We start from the raw sequence: 13,806 nt of genomic DNA on the forward strand, positions 1-13,806 counted from the left end.
AAATTTTTGCTGAAACTGAGAGGGAAAAATTATTGTCAGACACACCCGCCTACTGCGATTCTCAAAAAAAATCGATCTCGAATTGTAGTTGAAATAATTTACTTCTACTTGACAGGAAGTCATAGTAGGCAGAGGCATTGGTCGCAAGTATTTCAAATAGTTTAGTTTGAAAGATCGACTCATCATAATTAAAGATACGAGATTTAAGATGGGAGAAAGAAAATTAATGTTGAATGAAGGTTGGAGATTCGGAAGATGAGACTGATAAAAGGAGTGTCGGAAAATGAGACCAATAAAAAGGAGTGTCAGAGCAAAGTCTTGGCATTACATTCCTTTTGCGGAATTTGGCATTTCTATCCCAACAGACTTCACAGTTGATTCATAGCGTACATTATCATTGCATGGCTTGCTACTACGGCGATCCTTCTGACACTAAGAATTCGTCCTGTTCGGGGCTCGAACATACGACAACTGGCTTGTAAGACCAGTGTCCTATGGATTGAACTGCCAACCCGGATTTGCTTCTTATTGTCAATAGGATTTTGATTACAAATGGATTGGATACATGGTTTTTGCGGCTAACCTCTCATTTATTTGTACAACGAATTTGCATTTATTTGGATCATGCAGCTCAAACCGGAAGGTATAAATTATCCATTACTTTGAATCGGCTCTTTTTACAGTTTCAACTCATGATTCTTGAATTGCTACAAGACATACTCACTGAGCCTTTCGTACGTAATCATTTGATATCACCATTCGACAGAACAGTGTCAAAATGTTTATATTTAGTTTCCACTACTCTCAAATTTTTATAAAACTGAATAAATGTTAATTCTCAGAAATAAAGAAAAATCGTTTTATTATCTGCTTTCAATGCATTCAGAATGTTTCCCTATAAGCATTCGTGAAGTGATAGATTCTTTCTTCTTCATTCATTCCGAATTCACAAATGTCGTAATTTAAATCCTGCACTAGCGGCTCGGAATTGTTGGGATGTCCATATAACTGAATATACGTCACATCCCCGGATAGTGTTTTATCCGAAGCAGAACAAGCCAGATTCATCAAATTTGCATCATCCAGTGTTAAGTGAATTCGAACCACGAGCTCCTAAAAAATATAAATAATTGAAATGTGATTACGGACCACATTGATCAGTCTAACCTCTTCCAACACGGCAGTAAACTTCAACTCAAACCCATGGACAAACAGCACCTTTCCGGTGGAGTCGCATCTACTTTTGCGGGCATTGCATCCGAACGCTCCGACTAAATACATCGGCTGTAGTCTTGCTTCATCCACGGTCAAAACATTCTCGGAGATGTCTCTTAGACCAATAAGACATCCCGGTCTAAGAAACAGTGGTAAATCGGACTCTACCACTGCATAGTGCAGCACGTCGTTGGTCGGTAGTTCCTCACCTGACCACAGTTCATAGAAACTTTCCGGAAAGTAGATGTCTATTTGGGCCATTTGCGGTAGCAATACGGGGGCCACAAGTAATGCATTACCGACCATAAATTGTTCCCAGAGTTCAGCGGTAAAATTACGAGCCTCGTCGTAGTGATGGAACATCGGTCGCAAATACGCTGAATCGGTAAGGATCAGTGTGTTGAGATATTCCACGAGAGAGTAGCGTTTCCGAATCGCAGACTGCATGATTCTCTGTGCAAACCGACTGAACTGGTTCGGAGTTCGATCTGCTGTCACTTTGAAAAGTGGTAAAAGCGAACCAAACTGGTACCACCGAATGCACAGTTCTTCTGTCACATTATCACCTGAATTACCGCAGATAGGTGTTCCGATAAAACTTATTCCGGCCAGAGAGAGTCCAATCGCACGGTTGACTTCATTTCGCAGGGATATCCACGTTGCTGAGACGTTCTGCGCTAGAATTGCTGCTTTGGTATGAATGTTATGCGTTCCTGTAATTAACAACCCTTCCGTTCCTTCCAACTGCTGTTGAACAACTCGTACCATTGCAGGTCCTAGTAGATTCTGACTTTTGATCACCATCTCCATACTATCGGAAAGTTTGGTATCCCATCGTATTAAATCGTTGAGTGAACAGTTTAACCCATCTGGAAGATATGTTAGTTGATTCTGACCAGGAAAAGTTTTATTTCCATCGTCTCGGAGTGCGCCCTCCTTCAAGCTATACCCGGAAGCGTTCAAGTTGGTTACCCTGATCCATGTTTGCTCCAGCCATTTGCTCAACTCAGGTCGCTTAGTACGCCAGTCAACGTACACTGCGGTCCGATTTCGGACACGTCCCCGGTGGGGAACAATGTTGCGAGCACTTCTCAACAGTAGTCCGAAAGATTTGGCACTTGTGTGTACTGCATTTCCGGTGGGCTCCAGAACCATTACAATGGACGGTAAAAATCGCTTACCGTTGCCGGAAAGTAATTGAATTACTTCTTCCAATTCAGCCGTAATCGCCATACTACTGGATAGCCAAAATAGATCATCTTTGAGGCAGTGTGAATCAAACATAATGCTTGTGTTAAGCAACGTTTCGATATCCCTATGGATAGTCGTCAAGGTGACATTCGGTGATTCGTCGCAAACATGTACCCCATAGGACCAAAACGGTGGAATGTATTGGTTGTGAGAGATCACTTTAAGTTGACGATGCAGATCCGATGGGTTCGGTCCCGGTAGCAGCTCCAATTCAAACCTTCCCGCAAACTGGCTACGAATAATGATCAACCGTGAGCGGACGATTTCTATCTCTGTCATACCGGGAGTGCTGAACACGATCCCATTGAATTGATTGGTTTTGCTGTCTAAATTTTCGGATGGAAAATTGGTTTTGTTTAGTTGAGATTTGAAATTTCACTTACTGTAACCCATGATAACCGGAACTGACGATGAGTTCTGATTGTTCAGGAGCATATATTTCTTGCCGGTCTCAAGAACCGCATAACCCAATCCAAACAATATGTCCACACCCAGATGAAGCGTCCACTCGATGAAATCGTTTGTCACGACGAGGGGCCCACGGGCCGTCGAGAAAATGATTTCGTTATTGACCTTGCGTTTGACCTCTACGAAAAAAGTTGGAGAGTAGATTTGAGCTTGAAGCGTGTCAGTTTCAATAATGCTGATAGGATTAGCGTTAGATTGCTGCTGAGCTTTGTCTTGTGAAACCGTGTCCAGAGAAAGCTGAAGTCGAGTATTTTGGGCCACTCCTAGGTGAACTCGAATCTTTCCGGTCGATGGTTTGTGGTATGGAGTTAGATTGCGAGACGGTGTCAGCATTGCTCCATCAAACCACTCATCTTCTAGCTGATACTGGTACTCGGATGGAAGTGAGTGATAGCAGGTAGCGAGGCTAGTGTAGCAGCAACCCAAGAAGTGACATTCTTCCTTCGAAATGTTGACGAAACCACACTGGATGTGGTACAAGGTTGGATGCCCGCAGGTTCCCATCAATTGCTGCTTAGGCTCGTGACCAATTTCCTGCGAGAAGAAGAACAAGTAAGCAAAGGCCGGAATTACTACCGCTGCAGCGGCTAGTATGAAGAACAGCCGGATCGTCTTGTTCAGCAGCAACACGTGGATGAAGGCGGGTCCTAAAATATTGCAGATGAAGAATTAAAATTAACTGATTCAGCAAATCCGAAGACTTAAGATGTTTTGGCTAATTTTGTGCGTTTTGGCTGATATTTGGTACAACTAATGGGTTGTCATTGAGCACTAAATTTCTGGAAGCTTTTTCTTAGTACCTAATCAAGCAAAATGATTGCATACTCTAATTCGGACATTTTCGAGAAGACCCAAAGAAACCTTTTTGGAAGCAACGTAGCTTCTTGCATTGCCATATGTTCGTTAATTTTGAAGAACTCTGTGAACGAAGACTACTTCGAAAGTTTTTAGAAAACTTCCGGTGGAGCTCTCAACGTGTACGTGTAAGCACGTTGATTCGCGGATAGTGCGTTAGAAATTCGAGTAATTCGCGAGAAGTGGCCCGGTGGTGCGACGCCACGAGATACCATCGGTAGTCAAAAATAGTAAAGTCCATGTGACTTCCAATAAAGGAAGGAGTTTTTAGAAAAACAGTAATAGTTACGAACAAATAATAAAAACTGTACTTTGCAGAAAATATGGAGTGAATTCAAAACACTTTCTGAATAAGGAGTGTATCGAAAATAAGCTATCCACACACATTTGTGTTGTACCCATGGATTTGTTAAGGGAGTTTATGCTTAGATCACAGCATGCTGTGCGTTTGGCTGTCAGCTTTCGTTTGTTTACTTGTTTGTGCGCTTGAAATTTTGCGTTTTCAAAATGTCACGTATTGAAAAGGAAGTGAAGATTCTGGCTAAGTGATAAGGGTATTACTATGCTAAAATTGGCGAAGCGGTTTGGAATTCATCATGCTAGTGCTAAAACCATCATTAATAAGTTTAGGGAACACTATTCTTTGGATGAACTACCATAAAGAGGCAGAAAACCCGGTTTCTTCCAACCCGAAACTGAACCAGAAAGTGGCATCTCTAATCATGAAGAACAAATCAATGTCAATACGCGATTTGGCCCAAAAACCAGGAACGAGTGTCGGAATTATCCAGCATATCAAGAGGTGAAACCACCTGAAGACCTACAAGAAACAGAAAATCTCGAAACAAAGTGTTGAACAGAAGAAGTGAGTAGGACCCGGAAATTGTATTCGCGTCTTTTGCAGTAGAGATGGTCGGGTATAGAAATTCTTATACCCGAACCCGACCCGTACCCGAGTGATCAGCAAAAAAATTTACCCGTACCCGATAAAAAATTTGAAAAATTACCCGTACCCGATAAAAAATAAAAAATTTTACCCGTACCCGATTAAAAATTACCCGTACCCGTACCCAACCCGAGTGAGTAGTAAAAATTTTAGCAAATTTCAGAATAGAAAAAATAAAGAGTTTTAGATAGTGAGCCGTATCAGGCTCTAGTTGGTAAGTAAAATACATTAAAATGCTTGTTTACATTTAAACATATAAATACACTGTGAAGCATGAATAGATTTCCAATGTCTTTGGTACTTTATACTTATTTACAAATGTCAACAAACATTGTCACGCATCGAGATTTTCACTTGTATTCCAGTGAAAAGAAACGAAAGTTATCTGGCAATATAGCCCAATCTGCTGTGCCATCAATCGGTGTCATTTCAAGTGAGGTGACACCACCCAGAAGTGAAAAATAAGAAGAACTTCTATGAAGATTTTCTGAAATTAATGTTCATATTTTTATGGTTAGAATCCTAATGATTTGTATGAAAATTTTGAAAATCTCCAACCAATATTGAAAATAACAGTTTTCTGGTATCTGAATGTGATATGAGTAGTACTACACTACATTTTATATAAAATCAAATAATTTTTACTGGATTGTGCATTAAACAGTACGTGAAACGTAGGGTCTGACTGCAACATTTTAGAGCTAAGGCACACTGAGCTAAATTCTAATTTTCACATTATATGATATTCTAATGATTTTTCAGTATTAGCATTTCCATTGATAGCTACAAAGTGTATTCAACATCATGTCAAATATATAAGATAATCTTATGAAACATAAAACTCTTCGTAACGTTATTTTTACAAGATTTTCATATAACGAATGAAATTTCCAGTCTGAGTCAAATTTATTGGCGCGCTCTATAACCATTACTAGATATCCACACAACATACATTGAAACAATTTATGAAGCGCATATTATATTCACTTCGAATTAATATAGATAGGTATCTATACCATATGACTGGTTTCATAACATCTATATATAACTTTTGGTGGAGGTCATCCCAGTTCTATATATCAGTTAAATAGATCAAATGCTTGCTATTTTATTGAATAAGTTATACATATAAGATTCAAATTAATTAAAATGCCGGGATAATGGTGCTTAAGGGAATCAAAAACAATAAAAATAATTGTCTTATCAAACACTTGTTATATTTTTCGTATGTAAAAAGTTTCATAATGAAAATTTATTGTTATATTTCAACTACACTTACTTCTTTGGAACTGGCTGATTTCATCGGATATTTACTGTTACCAGACGAATCAGATGCACAACGAATCGGAAACTACTTCTTTTATCGAGGATTTGAGCTATACTAGGGTAACAGAGGTATTTTGGCCACTTCATATATTTTGGCCCACCTTTTAAACTTTATGGATTTAATCGATGTTAAGTAACTCATGCTGCATCAATTTGAAGCTAATCACATTAAACTACCTATTGCGGAAGGGTTTTTCAAAGATATTGCAACATTTGGTGGATAATTTTACAAAGTGGGCCAAAATAAAATCAATCCTAAAGTGGGCCAAAATACCTCTGTTACCCTAGTCGTTAGTTTTGTAAGGGAGCACCTCCTGATATTTGCGAAGGAGAAGTAGGATCCCGAAACTATAAATAAATAATATAAATCCTCTTAAATGAGACGTACCGGGTATTTATTTCATAATCCGTTAGGGCATATCCTAATTGAATGAAATGTTAAATATTAAATTATATTGGCTTAAGTTTTATTGACTTTTCGCATAACTTGTATATGGTATTTTTATCAATATCATAAAGATTATGAATATACAAAATTTATTGAACATCATTTGAATTCATAAGTTCCATTAAAGGTCATAAGTTGTCATATGTCTTTTGTGAAATACCATCTGCGTACAATTCATAAGACATATCCAATGAATATAAATTATGTAACGAGTTAGGTTTCATCGGATTTTTATATACATTATATGGGATATTCTTTTAACTTTCATTGTGGTAACGTCTATTTAGGTTTAACGTACACTTTAAATAAAGAGTATAAGTCTGCATATAACTTCTATAAATTATATTATGCATATGATTCATATGACAAATCTAATGATTATAAATAAGATTTTCATTTCAGTGCAGTGTGTCTTATTAAATATGTTATAAAAAAGTAGGGTGGAAAATATTCACATAACTTTTCACGTAACTATGATTGATTGTTTTTTTTAAATGAAGAAAAGAAATGTTTTTTTCCGGAAAAAATGCCAGTTGTCAGGTCTGGTCCTAGGCGCGAATGTCAATCAAATTGTTTATTTTTCGGAAGAACTGTTTTGCAATAAAAAATTCTCGTCAACGTGTAAACATATCTATGTGAAGTACAAATGGTCGGAGTGAGCCGACCCGAGTGAGTAGTAAATTTTTTTACCCGAACCCGACCCGTGCCCGAGTGAAATAAAAATTTTTATCCGACCCAACCAAAAACCCGTCGGGTACGGGTACGGGTCGGGTTTCGGGTAAAATACCCGAGACCCGACCATCTCTATTTTGCAGTGTCCGGATGCATGCGTTTTGATGGACGATGAGACTTATGTAAAGGAGGACTCAAAACCAGGTCCAGGTCCACAATACTTTACTATCGTCCTTGGGGAGGATGTGAGCGATTCGGACAGGTCGATTCAAGTAGAGAAATTCGGTCGAAAGGTACTGGTATGGCAAGCAATATGTTCCTGTGGTTTGAAGTCAACAACTTTTTAGACTACCGGAAATATAAAGCAGAAATCTATTGATCTGAGTGTTTGCAGAAGAGATTGCTGCCTTTATATAAGAAGCATAGTACACCTTCACTGTTTCGACCGGATTTAGCGTCTTCTCACTATGCCAAAAACACTCTCAATTGGCTTGCGGAAAAGGGTATAAATTTCGTTGGGGAAAATCTCAATCTACCAAATTGACCTCAGCTTCGACTGGGCAATCGTGAGGAGGGTCTTCAAAAAGACTGGTAAGGCAGCTGGTAACATGCAGGAGTTCAAATATTAATCAAGCAGCATAGACATTGAATTAAAATCATTTATACCAATAAACTCCGAAGTCCGATGACTTTTTGCAAAAACAATGAACTTTATCAATTTATGTTTACGTCAGTACTCCCATGGATCTTTGCCTTTCTCTATAGAAAGGTATTAGAATTACTGTAAAAACCGACTTTCCAACGGAGCCTCGGAGACCCATAGTGTTATATACCATTCGACTCAGTTCGACGAGATCGGAACATGTCTGTGTGTGTATATGTGTGTGCACTTCTCGAAGATATTTTCACCGCTCAATTTTCTAAGAGATGGCTGAACCGATTTCAATAAACTTAGGCTCGTTTGAAAGCTACTGTCGGGCCATTGATCAAGTTCGAAGACCAAATGGCTGTGACTTTTGGTTCCGGAGATATGATTGTATAAGTGACGTAACCGACAAAACACGTTGATTTTCACCGCTCTTATATATAAGGGTGCCAAAATTTTGGGATCACCTCTATTTTCGTAAAGCTAGTTCTCAAAAGTTTAAGCACCTCGAAAAAAGCCCTCATGCAAAATTTGAGCTAAATCGGACATGCGTAAGGGGTGCTGCTCGGCGGTAAAGTTTTGAAAATTTTCAATCTTAATAAATCACTATAGGGGAGAGTACATGAAATTTCCAAAATCGAAATTTTTTTGATACCAAAAGTCTCAAAACTGCATGAAACGTCGAGATTTAGTGTCATCTGAAAAAAAATTTTTTTGGAAAAATCAACTTTCTGGGACTATTTTGACTTTTTGGGAATTTTGATATTATGCTGTCAATGTTTTTATCCGATTTTTGCATTCAAAAATACTTGAACGGTTTTCCCAAACTAAGTTGCACTTATCCGACTTTTGCTTTCAGCCGTTCATTTGACAGACACTTTGACCGTACCAATTACAGTTGACGATGATTTTAGTCAGTCTGTCAAAGTCATTTGACATGACTGACAATTTGCAACTCTGATGTGGACTATCTCGGAAATTATTATAACTTTTAGTGACAATTTGACAATTTGACAGTCAAGCAGTTATTTTATCGTTGTTAAAAATAACCCTGCTCAAAAGCATGTTAATCTTCGTCAGTTCCATTGCTATCTAATTTCAGATCTTAACTAAAACTTTCTTCTGTATAATTTCTTTTCATACCTTCAGTCAAAGAAAATACCCTAAAAGAAACTTTCAATACATTATCAAACGACATAAATTGTTCTCCAAGTTCTTCTCACGTTCTCTGTTTTGCATATTTAGTTTCAGTGCAAAATAACCCCAAATAACTTTCCGTTCGTCGAACTTTTAAATTTGCCGCAGTTTTAGTTAAACTTAACTACTCGACAAAAAATAACTGCTCGACTGTCAAATTTTAACTAAAAGCTAAAATAATTCGCGAGATGGTCTTCGGCCTTAAAATGATTGTATTTCAACCCATTTGATTGGGTTTATTTTCCACTGGAAATAATTTCAACTAAAGAATTAATATTAGAATTTTCATTGCAAGATTTTTTCCAGTGTCGGAAAATAACCATCGATCTGTCAAAAATAATCATGCTCATGATCAGATGCACAGTGTCGAGTATGACAACATTAAGGGTTGAGGCTAGGATTTTTGCGTATAAGCTTGAATCGACCACGTGTCTCGCTATGAGTATTATATTTCTCTCCATGCTCTCTCGCATATGTGCAAAATGACTCTCGATGAGCCGGGTGACCAGACAAGCTTCGATATTTTCGGTTACAAGTTTGCATAAAATGTGTTTGCATCCAATAAAGCTACTGCTTGTTTGACAGCCTTGCTGAGCCGTTTTTATTTATCTCTCATGTTTCGTTACCTTACCAGGAAACTGGAGCAGAAAAAATGGCGCCGCCATAAAAATCGACTTACCTTCACAAAAATATCATTCACTTCATTTTTATCGCGACAACATATATGTTTTTATGCACTAATCGCATCTAAATTAAATTATCTAGACATTGGGCCGTATGAATAAAACGTAGCATGCTTGAATTTCGGTAGTAAATGCTACATGTGGATCACGTTCCTGTCAAAAGCAGAGACTTTACTACACAACAACGTTCGAACATGTAGTATTTACTACAATTTTTCGGTAGGTAGCTCCACAGGTTGCTACTCGTGTGTTTGCTGATGAAGTGAAGTAGAAAAATTAAAACCAAACCAAACGTGTTTTACTCTGTGGACTATGTTTTTGAGAAGATACTACAAGCAACAGACTTTACTACATTTTATTCATACGGACCATTGTCAGAATAGACTTTTGATCGATGCTTTTGAAGGCAAGATATTCAATGAACAAGTTGAAAGACGGCGTTTTCAGCTATGCAATTCTTCCTTCAGAAAAAAAGACTTTCCCGACCGCTAAAGTCAATGAATCATTCTGAAATTCTCACAGAATAATCTAAACTAATTTTCTAAGAGATTGTCGGTTGGTTTTTCATATTCCTAACCGTTTCTGAGAAAATCAGATTTGAAGCGTGAAAATAGCTCTCTAAAACATCCTAAAACACACTGGCCTCAGCCCTTCAATACAAAATCCCTGTGTACGAGGTGGATGGTGTCATAGAAGTGTGTAAACATGACCTCCTCCCGCACGTCAGCGATCAATATGTTCATGAAAATATGTCGCGGTACCGAGAAATTCTTTCCATTGGAAAAAAAATGAGTGGCAGAATTTTTTTCCCTGGTATTCGGAATGGCGTGCAAGTGGTATGTATGCGACTACATAGGGCAATTCCATCTTACATCATTTGTGGTCAAGGCGGAAGATATCCTTGTAAAATGCTGGTTACCTACGAGAATCGGCTGATTACATTCCAGTTTTGTGAACAACCTGTTCACTGCGATCAACCCTGCATTGACACTGCGAAAAAGACGTCTTGAACCAAAGACAAGATCAACCGTTCAACAACGGTAAGAACAAATTCAGCAGCTAGCAGTTCTATATAGAAGATCTATAATAGAGCCGAAAATGGAACAAACATATCCTCAGCAAGCCGTTCTAGCTTTATTTATTCGACCAGTTCTTCTGTCAAATTTGAAACTGGTCTACGATGCCGTTCTATTTTTTGTATATTTGAAACACGAGTAAAACACTGCTGGGGCTGCCAGTTTTTCATGTTATAAAATTCAGATTTAAATTTTGTAACTGACATAAATAATGCATCTAGAACTAGAACACTACTGAATATGCCCTAACTAGTGAACGCAGTATTCCTGTTTCAAAAACGCTTTCACCATCAATCCAACTGGCAACTGCAATCAATATATAACAAGACACATCTACAGCAACTAGCAATGAGCACAAGAATGCGAACAACAAAGAAAACAAAAAGGGTGACAACGAAATCCAAACATGACTCAATCGGACACGTAAAGCTTGTACGCGAATTGTCCTGAATAAAAATTTGTATAAAAAAAACTATTCGATAAAAAATAACTGCTCGACTGTCAAATTTTAACTGAAAGTTAAAATATTTCGCGTGATGGTTCACGGCCTTAGTGTCAGTAAGATTTGCTTGCTACGTGAGTTGCACTACAAATCTACACTCACATAGATTCAGCCAAAATAAATTAGATCACTTCAGACGACGAACAGTTCTACTAACTTTTATCGAATTCGGGAAAATCAACTTCCTGTTGCACTTCATCATCCGGTTGGTCGCGTTGCCTTAGAGGCGGTGGCATCACCTACTGCGATTCTGGCAAGATAAATGTCAATGATCGGAATAAAAACTTTCGCGCTTGAAAAGCGGTTCCTTTCCACTGTTTATCCAAGTTTATTGCAAAACAGAACGGTAACACAAGCCCCGGAGCGAAGAATCAGTCAGCGTTTTCTTATTTCACTCAGCAATAAAATTCAATTAATCACTTCCGTGCACACTTCCGTCATAAAAAGACGACGGGGGTTGTAAATACTTCGTTTATCCCACGCATAAAAAAAACGGATGTGACAATCTTGATCGAGCGTTCGAATGTGACAATATAATATAGCATTGATTTCCAATTGACTGATGGCGACTGAACGATGGGGTATCTAATCTACTAATTGATTGCCGTTTAGTGAGCTTTCTTTGCTATCTTATCATTCAGCTAGGTCAATGATAAGAAATTTGAAAGAAATGCATAATTTAACCGTCTCCTGAATAGTGGAAATCACGAATCACTGTATGTACCGGTAAAAGACTTTTGTTTAGTTGATAGAGGCTATAACATTGAGGCCATTCGTCTGATCGAGCTCTGATGGAATGGGTATTGGCAATCGCTATACCTAGAGTACCTATAACCAGAGTGACTAAAGCTGTTTGTTTATAATGACAGCTATGTTCCATGCGAACAAACGGCCTGTCAAACACAATGTAAAGCTAACAAAACTGCCATCAATTTAACTTAAATGTTTTGAATTGTTGCCAACATTACGAATGAGATGTCATCACTCTGATTATAAATACTATAGCTAAACCCATTACGCTTTGACCGCCCCCATGTTTTGGCTTTCACATGTAGAAACGCTATGCAACTATCTATGTGACTGCAACCAATATTTAAAATAACAACTCTCTGATATCTAAATGTGATCCCAAATAACATTTTTAATATTATTACATAATCTTGCACTACAACTCAAGACTTCAATCACAGAGAACAGACATCCAAGTAGAGATTTCAATTTGTGTAAAAAATTTAACGGTTACTTTAAAATGCAATCACCAAGTAGCAATTCTCCTGTAGAGGCGCTTCGAGCAGTCCTGTAATCAGGTCTGAACTCAGGATTTCGTTTCAGGAGGGGCCCTCAGATAAAAAAAATGTTAATGAAGATTACTTATGTACCTAATTCTCGGTGTGCCTTTTACCGACATTTTAAACTTTTCCATTGGAACTGTCATTATGGACTATTCAAATAAAATTGGTGACTGTGCCAGAGAAGGTTATTGTATTACATTTCTTTACGTTTACTGTCATGTTATTTTTGTAACACATGTCCAAAAACTTCAAAATATTTATATAGCTCCACAATCCACAAGACTTGTGATGATGCCATGTATTCTGAGATCATTAACATTCCTACTTTAAATGATGACAGTTCACTGCATAAAGTAGCACAGCCAATTCGTGAAGAACGGAAAATATCTTTTAAATTTTCAAGGTCATATCAGTAGATAGTTGTACAAATTTACTTTGGCTACACTGGTTTCGGATTCAGGCTCCGGACGTAGTGGACTGAAATTCCAAAACGAAACCCACATAAATTTCTTAGAGATAAATTAACGTTTTGAGCAGTAGTCCTCCAAAAGTATACTATGCCGATACCAGAAAACCGACATTCCGTCCCATTGAGACGCCATAAGAGGCACTCATGCCGCTTCGAAACACTCGACTTCGATCTATTTTCATGTAATCATTCTGTTCTCTTGCGTATAATAATGGATTCAGCCAAACATGTACTCGAAGTGCGCTTGCGTTCGTCTTCTAGCCCTAGATAAGTATGTGCGGAATCCAGCGGCAGGATATCTTTCTCATCTGCAGAATCTTGCTTAACGAAGGCATGTTGAACACTTCCTCTTTCCGGTCGTCCTCTACAATTTCTGCTTCGTAGGACCTGCCGCTGCGTGTTTTATCGGCAGTGGAGTTTTGACCATCACGTAACTCTCAAAACCTCCATCTCACTGTGTAATCTACAGGATCAACAGCCCCATAATATTTCTCAATTTTTTTTTCGTTTCTGTTTCTGATTTCGGGATGGGGCAGAGCCTCTCGGCCCCTCCCTCCTCTGGGTACGTGACTGACGGTAATATTTAAAATATTGAAACCGTTGAATCATGTGAAATAACATTTCGATTTAGTGAATACTCTCATATCAAGAGCATAACTAATGATTCCTTCATGGGTTGAATAGAACAATTAATTCACTTGTATAATATTTATGCTCATTTTCTTTCACAATTAGAAAAATTACAAAATTAGATACAAGC

The 13,806-nt window shown here is 38.1% G+C and overlaps 1 protein-coding gene across 2 annotated transcripts; it reads right to left on the reverse strand.

Moving 5' to 3' along the window:
- Positions 1–569: 569 nt before the first annotated feature.
- LOC131432729 (lysosomal alpha-glucosidase-like) lies at positions 570–11,849 on the reverse strand. Of its 2 annotated transcripts, none has more exons than XM_058599204.1 (4): positions 11,443–11,849; positions 2,850–3,468; positions 1,168–2,792; positions 570–1,113 (listed from the first exon to the last, which is right to left on the reverse strand). In XM_058599204.1, the coding sequence occupies exons 1-4, from the start codon at positions 11,485–11,487 to the stop codon at positions 883–885; spliced, it is 2,520 nt and encodes an 839-aa protein (XP_058455187.1). In that variant the 5' UTR covers positions 11,488–11,849; the 3' UTR covers positions 570–882. The 2 variants fall into 2 exon arrangements, with proteins under 2 accessions (XP_058455187.1, XP_058455186.1); XM_058599203.1 differs by having other exon boundaries at positions 2,850–3,581.
- Between the last annotated feature and the right edge of the window lie 1,957 nt (positions 11,850–13,806).

The sequence above is a fragment of the Malaya genurostris genome, chromosome 2 (assembly GCF_030247185.1).
Source record: "Malaya genurostris strain Urasoe2022 chromosome 2, Malgen_1.1, whole genome shotgun sequence".
In the NCBI taxonomy this organism is placed as follows: domain Eukaryota; kingdom Metazoa; phylum Arthropoda; class Insecta; order Diptera; family Culicidae; genus Malaya; species Malaya genurostris.